Genomic DNA, 18,158 nt, shown 5'->3' on the forward strand with positions numbered 1-18,158 from the left:
GGTTTTAAATAAAATTAGAAATTTTGCAAAAACTAAAAGTTACAAAGTTAAAAAAAATTTTCCAAATTTTAATAAGTTTCATATTATATTTTGTCTTTCAGAATTAGTAGACACATTTGGTCATGCTGACCCATATATTGTATCCGATGATAGCTTACCCATATTTGTGAGGCAGCTAGCCCTTCATGCAAATGTAAGTATTGATTGAAAGTGATTGTTATTACTGAAATATGCAGCAAATATATTTTTTTTTATTATTATTCTGTATCTGTATAAAAATGTAACATGTATAATAATATACAGATATTCATCCCTGACTTAAGGATTTGGGTCCCAGTCCTGTGCATAGGTCAGGGATCACATAAAATCATGAGAACAAGCATTGCCATATTAGTATGATTACTAATTAAGTCTAGTGCATTTTTTCCATAACCATGAATATGGAATACACAAAATGCTAGTATAAATCATAAAGTATAATTTCATAATGAACTCACATGCCCATTATTCTAGTACTCGCTGTTCACATAAATGTAATGTTAGTCTGCTGGCTAATTAATTAATTAAGTTATGCAGTTATGCATAACTGCCAATTCTCCCCACATTTATAGTAGCATTAGTAGTAATAGTAGTGGCATGTGATGCAAGAAAGCAAGTGTATGAGCTTATGCAGCATCAGCCAAAAAAAAAAAAAATCACAGTCTTTCTGGCCCCTTTTCCATATCACTATTGTAACAGTTTTTCTCAATCTCTGTTGCAAAAAGAAGGGTAATGCTACTTCCAATTCAGAATTTTTTTTTTATGATATCAAAATATGAGCATGCATAAACAGAGAACACAACCACAGCCATACCTTTTGACTTTTTGCAATAGTCTTTATGTGATTAACTTTTTTTTTTTTTTTTTTTTTAATGAAACCACATTATTATTTATTTTTTTTTTTTCTTTTAACCCTTTGGTTAATATTTGGAAACAAATTCAGACATGTATGTTTAAGTCACCAAGGATAGGTGGAATAGGACGAGGGTATGTCTGCCAGAGGCAAAAGTTGATAACATTGTAGAGCACATATCTTTTACCATGAAAAGTGATATTGTTCTACACATTGGCACTAAATGATATTAAGAGTAGGAGATTTCAGTACTTATAAAGTACAGAGTAATGTTGAGAAAAAGTTGCTAGTTAGGATTAAAAATCAGTCCGGACCTGAAGAGTGCAAAGCTCATGGGGTGGAATTTTTCCATGCTTAGTCTGTGCTTGATAACAGGAGAAGCTATTTCTACAGGGATGGGATACACTTAAATAGGAAGTGTGCAAAAATATTTGCTGTTGTATTCAGGCAGTGTTAGATGTGTCGGTAAACAGCTAGCCTCGGGGATACACATAGTGAAAGATTAACAACAGCTGCAGGCAGAGGTGAAAATTATTTTTGCAATGCTTCTGTTGGAACGTGCAACTGCCTAGAAAGCAATGTGTTGGGGATTTCAAGGCTTGTTTGTGTCCTCATGGAACAAGCAAACAGATGTGCTGTATTAGGGTAACCAAGAGTATAAAAAGGTGCATGTATACTAATGCTAGGAACATAGTAAATGAATTTGTGTTCTTGTTATGTCATCAAATATGAACATTGTAGGGATATCGGATACATGGTGTCACTAAGACATAACATATAGAGAATTTGAATATGGGGAGAACACTGTGTACAGAAAGAACAGACAGCACAGGAGGGGGACATAAGCACTGAGAAAACAAATGAGAGTAAGAGTATGTTATAGGCCTAATGACTGTAATGTGTATAACAAATTATACAGAGAAAAGTAGACTGGGCCAGTAAATCAGGTCTTATGATGGATAATTTTAACTTTCCAGTCAATATCTGGAAAGTTAAAATTCCAAGACTTTTTAGATTTATTGGTTGACTGTTTTCTGCAGCAGCATGTTACAGAGGCAACAAGAGAGAGCAATACTCTTGATCTGATTATCAGCAGTGATCCTTTTTGCATTATGAATCTACAGATAAAAGAACCACTAGGTGTCAGTGATCACAGTGTATTAATGTGGTAGTTACTTAAAGATGTAGCTACCATCAAGGGTAAAGGGAAGGGCTTTTGTAAAGTTGACTAGAGGAGTGGTCTCAGATATTTTTTAAATTCTATGTGATGGAACCAATTGATGATATCAACAGCAAATTCTAAATGGGAAGCATTCAGGTAAATAATCATAGAAGTTACTAGGCTTTTTACACCAACTAAGAAATACTGTTCAAGACTTAGGCATAAATGAATGTCAGATAAACTCTCTCAAAACAGAGAAGGAAAATACATGGAATGTACAGGGTGTCTCAAAAATATTGGTACAAACGTTTAGGGGAGGTAGGTAACATCTAAAGGAATGTGAATCGCTTAGGAACCCATAACCGGAAAAGTCACCATAAGTCAGTAGACAGCGCTGTTCATCAGTTCACGAGAGGGAAAATTTCAATGTTTTGTTCACGGATGAGGCTTATTTCACTCGGGAAGGCTTATTCAATCAACACAATGTTCATGTGTGGGCTCACGACAACCCACACGGTGTGCACCCCCATGCGGCACAACATCGCTTCGCAATAAATGTGTGGGCAGGTATGGTCGGTGACTGCTTAGTCGGCCCATACCTGTTACCGTCCCGCATGAACTCCGCTAAATATTGAATCTTTCTTGAACAAGTTCTACCAGGGTTACTTGACGATTTTCCAGCAAATGTGAGGTGCAACATTTGGTTTCAACATGACAGGGCACCTGCCCATTATGGAAGGTGTGTTTGTGACCATTTGAACAGGCGTTTTGGGCGTCAATGGATTGGCCATGGTGGACCCATTGCCTGGCTCCCACGCTCACATGATTTATTGAGCCTTGATTTCTTTCTGTGTGGGGGGCCCTCCAATCTATCGTGGATGAATCGCCTGTGGAGACGGAAATGGATCTCGTGGCGAGACTCGTCTGCACTGCTGCTACTGTCAAAGAAACTCCAGGTGTGTTCGACCGTGTCTGCCAATCCATGCTGCATCGGTGTCACGCATACATCCATCTCATACTCCATTGTTAATATTATGTAAAATAAATGTTTGCCACTAATTACTGTCTTGTGTCATTTCTGCTTCTTGTGCCCCTGCTACTGCTTTCCCATGATGTTTCTGGTTATGGGTTCCTATGCAATTCACATTCCTTTAGATGTTACCTACCTCCCCTAAACATTTGTACTAATATTTTTGAGACACCCTGTATATAAATTATCAGGTGAAACCAAGCCTATGGTAGATATAAACTAGCCTGCAGTCAGGTCACAAAGGATATTAGGCAAGTTATGGCAGATTATGAGAAGTGGACCAATTTGAATCACATTGGTCCACTTGACATCAATGTTTTTACTGTTGATGATTCGGCTCAGCTTGCTTACAAACTGAATATGTATTTTTGCATCTACATTCACACATGAATTCTTTAGCTAAGGAGATGCCAGAAATTTATCAAACGAACAGGAAGTTAAATGATTTTGCCAAAACTCTGTCAATAAATTAGTTAAAGTTGCCTTCCTTGCTAGTCACATTATTTAAGACCAATAAGAGACAGTATGTCATGAACATAAATGACAAACTTTACCGTAAAGGTTTTGTACATATGGTTAAAAAAAAGAAAAAAAAGTTCAGTGCAGTTCTACGAACTTTGTGCCTTTGGTGATTTGTGTGTGTGTGCTGATGAAATCCAGTAAAGTGGTATGACTTCAAATATTTAATACACGCATAACAGAAGCTGCAAGACTATAAATAAATTCAGTAAATTCTGACTTAGTTTGATTGCCAGCCAACTTTTCATCATGAGTTCCTAAAACTAAATCATGTCTCTTTCCTTATGACAGTCAAATGTCTGCTGGCTCCAAACAGAATTCATAGACACCAAGTTGCCAACTAAGTTTTCAGAAACATTAAATTAAATACAGTCGAACTTGGTTATAACAAGCACAGAAATAATGAGATCATGGCTGTAACGAGCAAAAAGCCATAATGATTTAATTTACGCATATTTCCATACAATTGCTCACTGTTATAACAAGCGTACTACATGGATATACCATACAAATTTTAGTAATTATGAAAACATTCTTAATTGCTCAGGTAGTCGAAAAAACCAAATTCTTGGAATAGACAAAAATGAAAAGGGCGACTCACTTTCATGACCACCCGCATCAGATTAGCAGCCAGTTTATGACCTTGTCCTTTTTGAGACAGGGACTATACTGTAGTGCATCGACATTCCACTTGTCGCATTACCCTATTTACAGATTGTCTTGTATTCACTGAACCATAAATTTATTTAGTGATTTCTAAGAACTCTGTATGCAGATCACTTTACTGTTATTTTAAAGTAAAATCAGTTAGAAATGAACCCTTCCTTCGGAAACGTGTCTACTAATAAAAGAAAGTGTCTATTGGTTCGTGAAAAAGTCAAAATTATTCATGAGTTAGAACATGGTGAAAAAATGTTGAAGTGTGTAAAAAGTTTTCTTTGTCCTTTTCAACAGTGTCAATATTGTGGAAGGGTAAACATGTTTACATATTGGCACTAGAAAAGAACATAACAAAAAAAAAAAAAAAAAAAAAAAAATTAGAAAGTGCGAGGTTACAAACATCAATGAAGCAGTGCTTCTGTGGTTCACTACACAAGGAAGTGCAGGATTTTCAATAGATGGTCCGATCTTGAAGGCTCAATTGGAAAATTTGCTAAATAATTTGGACGCAACGATTTTGTATGTAACAACAGTTGGCTCAATCAATTTAAAAACCAAATATAAGCATATTAATACAAATAATATGTAGGTATATACTAATACTCTAAGCATTTTTTATACATAGTATATACTAATATTATTTTTTTCTCTCTAATATTTCTTTTATTTTTTGAATCTACCTTTTTATAAAGTTATTGAGAATTAAAAAAACAGTAGGAGGTAGATTTAACTCATCACTGATATAGTAACAGTTATAACAAGGAAATTTTGTCAGTCCCTTGATGCTCATTATAACTAAGTTCAACTGTATTTAACTTTAACTTAAATATAATTACATTTGGAGAAATAACCAATTTGTCATCCAGTAGTGCTACTCAGAGAAAACGTTGCCAAATTGAAATGAATCAGCTGAATGTTTGAAAGCATACTGTATTTATAAACAGTCCTGTGGCTGTATTTTAATATAAAATGTGTATGTTGTCATACACATTTTATATTAAAATACTGTGGATTTTAAAACCCATTTAGAGTTACCCCATCTCCAGTTTTTGAAAAGCCAAAAGTTGGTATTGGTTTTTCAGTGTAGACTCAAAGAACTGATGAGAGGATGCTATGTAGAAGAGGTTTTGGTGATCACTCAAGTTAATGGTGCAGCAGCAGCTTTTTTTTTTTTTTTTTTTCCAGCATAAATGGCCCTGTAACAAGACAAACCATCTTGGATGTCTCTATTGACCTTTGTGAACATGTTGCTATTGGGATCCATCCTCTCAAAGGCTACCATTTCCATTGTAGTAAAGTGCTTTGATGATTCCATATCATTATCATCATGGCTTTGCAACCTTCTGGGCCTCCAGTTCTGTTAACTCCTTGTTTGTCAGCTCTTCATGTGAAGGGCTCACAAACAGAGAGACTTCACCATGTGAAGAGTTTGTCAGCTCTTCACTTGGTGAAGAGCTTACATATGAGGAATTAATATGCCTCAAATATAACATCTGTAACTAATATAATTAATGGCAAACTCTTAACATCCATACAACCGAAAGAGACTGCCTGCAATATTTCTTCAGTATCCATGGATTTTCCCCTATTGTTCATGAGTCAAACTTGCAATTTTCCATGTATTACCACCAGAGAGCAGAGTTATACAATATTTCACCATTTTACTTATGCATACATTGCTTAAGAAGAAACCTGTTATTATTTTTTCTTCATTAGCAGATCGTTCATTAACAATAAACACTTTCTTCCATTCACCTTTATGTTATGTACATTTGCTTTAAATCAACACACTTTAAATAAACTGAGCTCCCAATGCTTGCAACAAAACTTCCTTGTTTCATCCATCTTCACCTTCAGATGTCCATAAAGTCTGTCTTTTCTTTGATTGTCAGAAGGCTGAGCAGAATTCATCTTAAATCTGATCTGCGATCCAAAATTAGCAACTTTTGCATCTTGGGTGCATCAGAGAAATTTAGTATTAGTATGATGATGATGGTGGTGGCGGCTAAATAATACAAGAAAGCAGACTTTCTACACCTGCCAAAAAAAAGGAAGAAAATTCTCAATCAATTACTTGCCCTTTCTCTCATCATCAAAAAATGCCAATCCAGTTCTTCTTTAAACTTTACCAAAATCTTTGCTTTGAACCACCTTGGCAGGCAGTTTATTCCAAGGATCTAAAACATGCTGCTCATGAAAGTAAACTTCATGACATCTGGCCTTATATTATTTGCCAAAATTTTCTATTTTGTGATTCATAGTGTTTCTGTCTTCTACCGATGAAACTGTATATCAAACATTTGAATGATTTATATATCATTCATTTTTCAAACTATATAAAATAAAGTAAAGTGCAGCCATTATCAACCCACTGCAGGATGGAAGCCTCCTCAACAATTCATGCTGAGGGAAATGGACCATAATCTGCCACGCTGGTCCAGTGCGGGTTGGCAGATCGACCGTATTCAGCAGTCAGGGGCTTGAACCCCGGTCTACTCAAAGAGCGTGTGCTACTGCACTCCCGCTCCTGACCACTCGGCTACTGTAGAACCATTCTAAATCCCCTTCAAGTCCTGATGTACCTCAGTCAGATGCGCCCTGTGATGTCTAGTTAACAAGATTTACAGTCCACACTTTCTAAGCCATTCTTCATGTTGACATCAGTTAAGAACCCTTCACCAATGTAATTGCCCTTAATTTCACTATTTTAAAAGCTTTCCTTCTTTCGGTGTGACCTCCAGACCTGAACACAATATTATAAATGTGGTCTCGCCATCATATATAAAGAGGCAATGACATCCTCTTCTCCTGCTTATGAAGTCCCTATATATCATATAGGGGCATGTGTCTTCCTAGTTTCCTGTCTTTTTTGTCCTGAACCAGTTTTAACTCCTTTCCCCCATAGTTTATAAGTAACTCCCAAATTTCAGTTTTCCAGGTGCAACCAATCTAAGCCATTTTGAAGCAAAATGGCCTGATTCTAGTCATTAACCACCCATCCTACCTTTAAGTCATCTGCAGACTTTGACAACTTTTCTGCATTCTGTCATCATTGTCAGTAAGGAAGATTAGAAACAGGATTAGGTCCCAATCCTGAGGGACTCCATTTGCTACACTGGTCCACTCTGAGAAATATCCATTTATGCCTACTCTACATCTCTTATTTTTAGGCAGGCCCTGAACCAACAATATCCCAGTTTGCTCCAGTTTTTTATAAAAACTTTTCATGGGAAACCTTGTCAAAAGCTTAAACAGAAATCAAGGTAAATAATGTCAAAGTTGCTTCTAGCACACAACTGTTTTGTGACTTCATCATATCAATTAACTAGACTTTGTCAGGCAAGACTTTCCCTTCATAAACTCATGTTATGATCCATTAACGATATCATTCCTATTGAGGCAGTCCTGTATTGTATCCTTAACCTCAGACTCCATTATCTCACCACCACTGAAGTCAAACTCATTGGTTCATTATTGTCCATCACTTCCGTTGCACCTCCTTTGTGGGCTGAAGAGACATCAGTGCTTTTCCTGTCCAGGAGAATCCATTTTTGTATACATTTTTGCATACATTTTTGCAGGAGCAGGATGTATACACTCTCTGCTCCTGAAGCTCCTTACCTTCTCTCAGTTTTAGTAACTTTTCCAGTAGACTCCTCTTCAAGATTGCTGTATCACTTAATTTACAGCAGTCTGACTCCTTTTCACCATTCCTCGTGGTTGTTTTTTTTTAACTCTAAAAATCATTGCAAAACACCTATTCAACTAATTAGCCAATGCTGGGCTTTCTGTACTCTTTCACTTCGGTAAAGTAAGGAACCTATCTGATTTACTCTGTCCTTTTTTTTTTTTTTTTTTTGTGTGTGTGTTTTTCTTACTTCATCAGTGGTTTTGTTACGTATATGCTCATGATGCTCTTATAAATCATTGTCTTGTAACTATCCCATGTTTTTTTCTTTTGCTAATATTAAATCCTAAATCCCTTGAATACTTCCCATAATAAATTCATATCCAGTAATGAACAGTTAACAGACCCCAGGAAATATCTCAATCCACTATAGTCTCCTCTCTTGAAACTGAAGCCCCTACCTTTTCTTTTGACCACAGAAATCTCTTTGGACAATACTTTTTTAAGACATTGTGGTCACTACCTGTTATATGGTTCCTGTGCTATCAAATTTTGGATAAGATTTGTACTGTTGGTGAGAACCAGATCAATGATATTAGAGCTCTTTGCACTTTTTCCGGCATGTTGGAATAAATAAGTCACCCATATGGCCCAAAAATCTGTTTCTACATGGCATATTTCCAATCTGTGAAGCAGGTTGCAGTTGTTCATAATGAGATAATTACACATGGCTGCCCATCCAAGTTGCCTAAAGAAATTTTTGTCATACTCCTCAGAATTATTTGGCGTATAACATACCCTGGTTGTCATCTTCCCTTTACTGCAGACAACCTTGCATCATACAGACTTATCATTCATTTGAACTTTTTCTGACTCTAATACAGTCTTCTTATTAAAAGCTCACTAAAAAGAGAGCTTTTGATAAGAAGTTATTTGCCCTCCCTCTTCAACCCAGGCGTTCTCTCCCAAATACACTGTACTCACTATAATGAATTGATTCATCAATATCTCTGGCGGTAGCATGTCTCTGTTAGTCCTATTATATCAACATTTGGGGACCTAATCAAAAGTTTGAATTCATTAAATTCATTTACAATACTTCTGGCATTACTGTATAGACAGGCGCCTCCGTAGCCAGGTGGGCAGGAGCAGCAGTGCGTAGCACACGCTTCTTGATTAGACAGGGGTTCGAGCCCACGACCACCAAATATGGAGGATGTGGAAAGGTCAGGGAATGACCACTGCATATCCCGGAACAATATGGCCTTAGTTGCTAATGCTCCCAAAACCAAATAACAAACAAACAACAAACTGTATAGACAAATTAAATTTTGTATTTTGCAGTTTTTTTTGCAGGGTCACACAAGTACTCATAAGGAGGGTGCAAGTGTCATTTTGGCCCATCCCACTGAATTAAGTTTTGCTGAACCCTTAAAGCCTCAGTGGCATTAGCAAAAACAGTTATACCTCCTCTGTTCAAATGAATTCCATCTTTACAAAGCATATTTCTTTTATTAACTAGGAAAGGCCATGCTGGGGAAAACATACCCCCATAAGCCTAGCAGAGTCCTTCAAGTATGTAGTTAATTCACAGGGCTTTAATCATAAGCCAGCAGTTCATTTGTTTTAAGTCATTAGTATCAACACGGATCACATACACCTTTTTTGTGTCCTTAAAACTCATAACTGGTTATTCATATCAGTTCACAAAAATACTCCGGTTATATTCCATCTGTCTTTGATACAGAATATATTTACAATTTCCCTTATAGTTGAATCCCTTGGGATGACTGCCACCTGTGTAATAAGAGCAGTCTGCACTGAAAGAACCAATCTTGGAACCTGATCAGGACAGCATTGCCCAACATAGAATTGGACATCCAAGTCTGACATGCCCCAGTTTGTTTTCTCTGTGACATCAAACCATGTTCTCAGAGAGTCAGTCTTGCCTAACATTGCACAGTTTTAATTTAAAGTCATTACACTCCTGCATCTAGCACATAAAAAAGAATCATCCTCAGCTATAGACAGCTCTGTATACATGCAACAATGAGTACAAGAGAAAAGGCTATTAATTTCGGTGGCAGTTCCCCTGTTAGTAGTAACATCATATGACATGTTATGCTTACCTTTTCCAGTTGACACTAATTATTACATTTAAGTAAAGATTTAATAGGAAAAATGCCAAAAAATATGCACTTATGAAATTTCCTTTTAAAATGTCTCACTTAAACATTAAATTAAAATTACAAAAAATTTCACTTTTTTGTAATTTCATTAATTTTCATAGCTTTTCATTAATTTAGTGGTGATTTTTAATTGTACTGTTCACTGTGAATGTAGAAAAATCCAAAGCATATACAAGAGAAATTATACATTCACTATCTCACTCTTCTAACATATATTTCCCTTCACTAAAATTTTACATTATTTTTTAATAGCACTAACCCCTTTAGAATTGCTGTGTTCCTTCTCAGCTATGACTAGAAGGATAAAATCAGCAAGAATATGCAATACAAAATGCATCACAAAAGTATTGCAAACATAAGAGTAGAAACACACTTTCTCATGAGAAAAAGTTATCTACCACAATACCTGCCACTGAATAGCTACAAACTTCTTATGCTTTCATAAGTAGTTCTCTCATAAAACAACTTATTCTTCAGTATGGATTTTTAAAAATTTAATTTTTGACCTTGCATAAAGTTGAGGAATTTGTAATTCAGAAACTGTCTTCATTATTCTTATACCATAAGGATTCCTTTAAGGTTTGTCCCACAATTTTTTTCTCAGAAAAAATTTATTAAAAAAGCTGATAATTGCTGTAACAGCTTTTACATATCTTGTGTACTTATACTATTTTTCTGCATAATTTGCCTTTTTTCTTAATACTACTTGAACACAAGACTTCCTTGTAATCACATTTTAACTTCAAATTAAACTTAATCATCCCTAAACTTTTATCCACTTCAACAGATGTGGGTACAAGAAATATGGCAAAAGTTCAGGGATGATGATGAAGAACCACCTTTCCATGGACTAAAAAGATGGAAGTCCATGGAGACAGTTGTGAATATATATTCCCCAATTTTTTGGTATTAAAAACTGTTAAAAGCTTTTTGTTTACATCAAACCTTTTCAATTACTTTTGAAGTAGCTAAAATATAAATTTTCTTCTTCAGGTTCCGTGTTCAATTTGAACATTGGAGACCAACATTTTCCAGCCAACTTTGTCTCTTGCTTTGTGAAATAGTTCTTGTGTTGTAAGACCCCTGTCCATTCTTTGATATTATCAAGCCACTTTTTTCTTGGTCTACTTCTTGGTCTTTTGCCTTTATTCTTCCCTTGCAGGATTAGTCTCTGCAGGTCATATTGGGGACCTCTTATAATACCCTAGGTAGGCGGTCTTTTTCTTTGCAATTGTAGTTAGTGGTGTCCTTGTGGTCCTTTCCCTCTTAAGGAGCTGCTCATTGGTGACACATCTGTCTACGGAATTTTGAACATTCTTCTGAGCATCCTCATCTCGAAGGCTCCCAGTTTCCTGATTTATACCTTTCGCATGACCCAGGTCTCACATCCATATAGGAGAGTGTTCCATGTCTACACATTTGGCCATTTGATATCTTTTCTGAAAATCCAATTTCTAAAAATTTTTCTGAAAATATAAATCTAAAGGCTATTTTTATGTAGTAGATGTTGCATGACTTTTGCTTCCTTGCCCCATTCTGCTATTTTAATATTGATTTTTTGAAATTCTGTAGTCAAAGAGGGAAGAAGTTCATCACTGTTGTAAACAAGTTTTAGCCCTTTTAATAAATCCTTGCTTTCGTGTACCATCACCATTTCTAATGCCACCGCCGAACTAAACCAATCAGCTAGCTTTGTTATTGAAAACAAAGCTAATTATTGGAAAACGAAAGTTTATTCATTTGATACTCTTCTTAAATGAGATTTTTAGTATAGGAAGTGCTGATGTAATGTAGTACATGAAAAGAAAGGCTTTATTTCAGCTTTATATTTTTTCTGAATTAGGATAACAATTTCTGATATAATGATCTAGAAAGAAAGGTCTGTTAATAAAACTCACAGAAAAATATGAATTTTAATAACAATTTATTCTTGCAATGGCCGTGAACAGAATAGTTTACATAATCATTGTGGCACATATGAAATAAGGATAAAAAGGATTTTCTGGTGGCATACGAGCTCAAACCCACAATCTCCTTATCACTGTTGTTTTTGATTTTCATAAACAATATTGACAAAAGTATAGAGTGGATGTCAAAATTTGCAGATGATGTAAAGATTGGGAGAGTCATTAATGATTAGTGCGAAGTAGGACTGAAATGGGGAATAGCAACCTCAAAATAACTTATTCACTAAGTGGGACTGAACTAAAAACAGTAGAGGAAGAAAGGGACCTGGGAGTCATGATCCAGTCAGATATGAAGTTCTCTGACCAGTGTGCTGATGCGCCAATAAAACCCAAACAAACAAACAAACAAATCTGACCAGTGTAAACAGGTAGCCAAGAAAGCCCAATGATGTCCTGTTGATGATTTATTGAACAATAATAGCCTGTAGAGATAGGCAGGTCATAATCACACTGTATAAGGCAATTGTAAGACTGCACTTGGAGTTCTGTGTTCCAATATGGAGACCTCATCTAAATAAAAAACACTGAGCATCTTGAAAGCATCATAAGGTGGGCAACTGGCATTCTAAGATCAACAAAACAGCCATACAAGAAAAGACTTCAATTACATAAGTTACAGAGCTTGGCAACCAGGACCCTTAGAGGGGCCCTCAATGACCTGATTTATAAAGTGCCAAGATGGGTTAGTAAAATGAAAGCAAAATTTTCACTGTTATAAAGAATTCCAGAACGAGGGACCATAAATTCAAGTTACAAGCAAAGAGGTTTTAGACTAGATTGCAGGAAGTTTTCTTTTAGACAGCAAGTTAATTACTAGAACAAGTTGCCTCTGCAGGAAATCAAGGCTGACAATATGAAGGAATTCAAATGTCAACTTAACAGTTACCTATGTGAGGAGGAAAGCACATAATTTGTATATTTTCTTATCATATCTACTTTTTTTCTTTTTTTTTATACCAGTGCAGTAAAAGCCTCTGACTTCATATGGCTAATACTAATACTTGTAGCCATGTGTGTCAACCACTTGACCACAGCTAGTCCTTGTGGAATGTGGGGGGGGGGGGGTAATTAAACTAACTAAAACCTTTTGCTCAACATTTGATTCTTTAAAAGGAGTGTAATAGTATGTGACAGTGGTGAGACATTATTACTATAAGCAGATTGAAGTAATTGTTGAATGCTACTGTTAGTAACCCCACCTCCCACTCCAGCAGCCATGAAGGTACTGTTCCATAGAATCAAGAGTAAGGCCCAGAAGTTTTAGCCAACATGAAGCTTGGGCAACAAATCTCTCAAACATACATCTTTGCTCAACACTTTTCAGTTGAACAACAAATCATAAAATGCAAGTTGCAATGACACTGAAGCATGAGTGCTGAGAATGAGGAAACTAAGTTTCTTGAAAAGCTATTATAAACAAACCACAACAAGATGAATAACATTCCAAATTATTCTGAGTTTTTCAGCCTGCACAGTTCAGATCATTCCATCAGCATTCACTTGTATAGACAATATACTGTCAGAATATGTTGTGAGATGCTGAAATAAAATTAACAAATCAGTTTGTTTAATTCATTACTTAGTAATTTATTTGAACTGATTCTTAATTGTTTTTAATTATTCAAAAGTTGTAGCTTTTATAGTAATATTATTTTATTTATCTTTGTGCTTAATAGCTATCATCAATGATACTTCAACGACATCAATCCAGACATGATCCATATGTTTCTAATTGGCTTGAACGTCTTAGGCAAATAAAAAGGATACGTTCCAAAATTGAACAAGAGATGAAAGCAGCAGAAGAAAGCCAAGAACCTCCTGGTGGCAATACCGACTCACCTCGACAGCATCATGCAGAAGACTTCACAGATTATGTGTGATATCACTTAATGAAGATCCAATGTGCCTAGTTTGGACTGTTCTGTTGTGATATATTGTACAGTGTCTACTATAGTCCTGCCTGGTTAGGACACACATTGCAGCTATCAGCATGTGGACAAAAAGATGTAGTATAAGAACTCTTCACTGGCCAGCAGCACTTGTACAGATAAGATTGCTCAATATCGACATAATAGTTATTGTACTCTATTGATTCTGTTCTGTATCGAAATGTTTTAACTAAGTTGCTCAAAAAAAGAGTGATTTGGTTCAGGGTCAAGATGTCTTAAGTTGTAATATGGTGCTTAAAGATAAACTGAATTCCAATTATGAAAGATGTATTTGAAAATTTTTCTAGTCCTTGGGATTATGGATTCTAAAAGAATGTTTTTTGTACAGTCCGGCTATTCCAGTTGACAGAGAGCAACTTTTCAGCAGTTTACCTTCTGCTCTGTCACTCTTTGGCTTCTTAAAATATAATTATGTGAAATACTCAAAGAAATTATTAAAAAATATATATTTGATTACCAGGTTTTGTGCCTTATTTAAATTCTATGCTTTGCTGAAACAGTTGTAAAAATTTTTTTTTTATGTTCAAATTTTCTAATGCATTGAGCATTGTCTGCACAATTTTATAAATATTATTTTTTTAAATAAAGATTTGAAATAGAGGCAGCGTCTGAATTTACCCTCTCTGCTAAATATTTAAAACTATATTTTTCCTCTAAATAATAGATTTTTAGAGCATTTCAGTAATTCTTTTTACATGGTATACACATTCTGGAAATTTGTTTTAGATAATTTAAATGCTTAAACGATTTTAACTTTGTTTATTTCTGATTTTATACAAAGTAAATTCAATAATAAATTAGTAACTACAATCTTTCTGACAAAATGTATCATAGCGTTATGTGCTGTACCAAAACTATAGGCTCTTTTGTTGAAATTATGATATATATGAGGTGAGGCTAGAAAGTTCCAGGAATGGCCACAGTATCATGCTGTGCTTATGACCAACAAGGCACCTCCATAGCCTGGTGGGCAGGAGCAGCAATGCGTAGCACACGCTTCTTGATTAGACCGGGGTTCGAGCCCGTGACCACCAAATACGGAGATGCGGAAAGGTCAGGGAATGACCACTGCATATCCCTGGAGCAATATGGCCTTAGTTGTTAATGCTCCTAAAAACCAAATAACAACAACAACAATATGACCAACAACAGAGCATGTTGTGTTGTGTGCATTAAATTAAAGTGGATTTTGTTTCAGAAACTGAAAAGTTAGTTATGGAACAGGATATGAACCTGAAATGTGTGCTTTCTGAAATTTCTGGTTAAATTGAAGAAAGCACACATCAAAAATTATGAATTATTACAAGAAGTTTATGGGGAGTCTGCAGTGTTAAAGGAATGAGTTTTTGATTGGCACAAAATTTTATGAAAACATTCATAATGATTCATGATCTGGCCAACCAGCGACAGTGAAAACCGAAAATACTGAAAAAGTGCAGAATTTGTACTCAAAGAATGAATATCAGAATGATTGTCATTCTTTGCTCCTAGAATGGATAAATAGTGTTTATAAAATTTTAACTGCCAGTCTTGAAATTAAGGTCTATGCAAAAATGATTCCAAAATTTAGTCTTCACCAATGACTGAAATGAGAACAGATCTGCATTTGCAGTGCAGAACTTTTCTCCTGTTTTTTAACAAGAATTAAACTTACTGGATAATATCATTCTAGGAAACAAAATATGGGTATATTAGTATGATTTTAATCCAAAAAGTAGAGCAATCATAAAGCAATGAAGATAGTGAGCATTCTCAAAGACAAAAAAAACCACAGGGTCAGCAAATCAAAATTAGACCATGTTTATCATTTTCTTTAATAAAAGGTCATTATTCACTCACTCTTCATTCTCCAGACGTTCTTCGGCTTTTTTTTTTTTTTTTTTTGCCATTAAGCATTAGAGGAAAAGTTGAAAATGCAAATTGTGACTGGATAAGTAGCTATCACACTTTGTAATGCAATTTAAGGAAAAATGGATCCTTCAGATGGAATATCTTCATTATTCACTTGATTTGGCTTCATTCAAGCCAAATAAAGTGAATTGGAGGATGATCCATTAGAGGATCATCCAAATATAAAACTTTGCAATGGGGAGCACATTTTAGGTCTTTGGAGGAATTCCAGTAGCATGCATTTAGTGCACTAAAATCAGAATCACTAAGCAAACTCCATAAATGATTGGAGTTGTGGTATTAGAGAATGTCCTTGTGTAGAAATGCTCCAGGGCAGCTCTTTATGCTTTGACTTACATAGAATAAAGCAAACAAATGATAAATTAAATTTTAATTTATTAGCCATTCCTGGAACTTCCAATGTGAGCCTTCTAATGAATTTTTATGACATGACTGGATCAGCTAAGGTTATCCCATGTAATATATTTGTTACTGTCCTGCATAGATTCATTACTGAACAAGGTTATGGTGATGCAGGGTGATCATAAAGTTTGATTCAGTCTTTTGGATGTAATTACTTAAATAGGTCTATCAACCTCAGTTGTATAAGGTGCATAGATTGTTTCAAAAATTGCTGTTTTTCTCATTATAATCTTCATGATAAAGCACACCACAAAGTTCTTGAAATATTTTTATTGGAACATTTACTATTTAGATAACTGTATGCCCAACTTTTATTATGTCTCTTCCAGTTTACAAGAATTTAATTCAAGAGAATATGGTAAATCGAAAAGTGTTGCCTACGTTGCTGTGTGTTTGAATCAGAACATATTGTATATTATGTCCTTACCTATAGCTCTCTGTAAAACATTTTTACAATTTTTAAGAAAGTATGTTATGTTAAATTTAACAGACATAGAACTGAAATGCAAAGTATAGGCCTAAATGAGGTGATCAAAGTGCCCATTACTTTTGACACAATACAGTGCTAATAAACTCAAGTTGTGGGAATCAGTAGATAGCATGACAGCTTACAGGATGTGATTCTACATTTACTTTTGGTTGAATACATGAAAATCATGAAAATTCTTTTCAATTTCAAGTTCTCTTAACCTTGAATCAAGGTCAGGAAAATTTGATGACCAAATCATAGGACTTCTGAAGCCAATCCACTGGTTTTGATGTGCTAGTTTGACTATTCTCGCTAGTCGGTCAAAATCAGGCAGTATTCTATTAATTGCAGCAGCCACAACACGAATGTTGTTACACTTTTTGTGTGTTGTACTTTTTTGAAAACTGTGCGAATACCTTTGTGCATCAGATATGCCTAGTAACATACACAAACCAATTAATCACCCAGAATACCTACCCACAAATTTGCTGTACATTCCACTTAATGGATGGAGTGAAGAATTTCCAATAATCAAATATGGGGATTATGCATAATAAACACTGTGCTTGTTAACACTAGAGCTGCTGGCTAGCAAAAATACCTGAAACCTCAGTTTCCAGCCATTTTGACTACTGCATAAAGTAGACTTTTAAGTGTTGTGTTATCAACATTTTATTATAAGCATTGATGTGAAGTAACTGGCAACAGTACATAGTGTTGTGCTTATGGTAACACACACAAAAGTAATATTTCTGATAGCAAAAATTTGAACAAAATTCTTTTTTGTTTTTGAAATAAACTGAAACTTAAAAATTAATTTAAACAAATGATGGTTTTTACAAAAGTTCTGTACACTTTCCGCATATGTAATGTTACACAGCGCACATTTCTGTGGTCTTGTTTGCCTTGCATCGCCTAATTTGACATTGATGCCTTTTGGGCGGTTTGACATAGCCACTATTGTTACTGGTTTGAGCTGCAGCTTTCTGTGAATCAGTATTCTTTTCTGAGTTCTTCAGCTCAATTCAATATAAAATCTCTTGCTTTCACTTTATAAATAATCCAAGCATTGATTATTGCAGGATCTAATATATTATAAAAGATGTGAACCAGCCATCTACATGAACCTGGTTTTGATGAATATTTTTAGCCATGTGGTCTAAAACATCAACCCCATACTTTGTAATATAATACTGTCAGGCTTCTTTGTACCATTACATATTGCAACACATGTATGAGGTGTACTCAAGGTTATGACATTTTTATTTGCTTTGGTCTGATAATTCATCAGAGTACAATCATCAAGTTTTAAAACAAGTGGAATATAATTCTGCCTTCTTTTTTATGAGCATGATTCACAGTTCCCACTATAGCATTTTT

General features: G+C 35.2%; 1 protein-coding gene across 2 annotated transcripts in view; it reads left to right on the forward strand.

Moving 5' to 3' along the window:
- gig (TSC complex subunit tuberin) overlaps positions 1-14,303 on the forward strand; it is a 613,633-nt gene extending 599,330 nt beyond the window's left edge. For both annotated transcript variants that reach the window (XM_090372592.1, XM_090372593.1), the window contains exons 40-41: positions 102-193; positions 13,724-14,303. In XM_090372592.1, the coding sequence (XP_090228718.1) occupies positions 102-193; positions 13,724-13,927 (296 nt within the window). In that variant the 3' untranslated portion in view covers positions 13,928-14,303. The remainder of the gene's footprint in view (positions 1-101; positions 194-13,723) is intronic.
- The last annotated feature ends 3,855 nt before the right edge of the window (positions 14,304-18,158 follow it).

The sequence above is a fragment of the Mastigoproctus giganteus genome, chromosome 4 (assembly GCF_048544385.1).
Source record: "Mastigoproctus giganteus isolate SK-2022 chromosome 4, ASM4854438v1, whole genome shotgun sequence".
NCBI lineage: Eukaryota > Metazoa > Arthropoda > Arachnida > Uropygi > Thelyphonidae > Mastigoproctus > Mastigoproctus giganteus.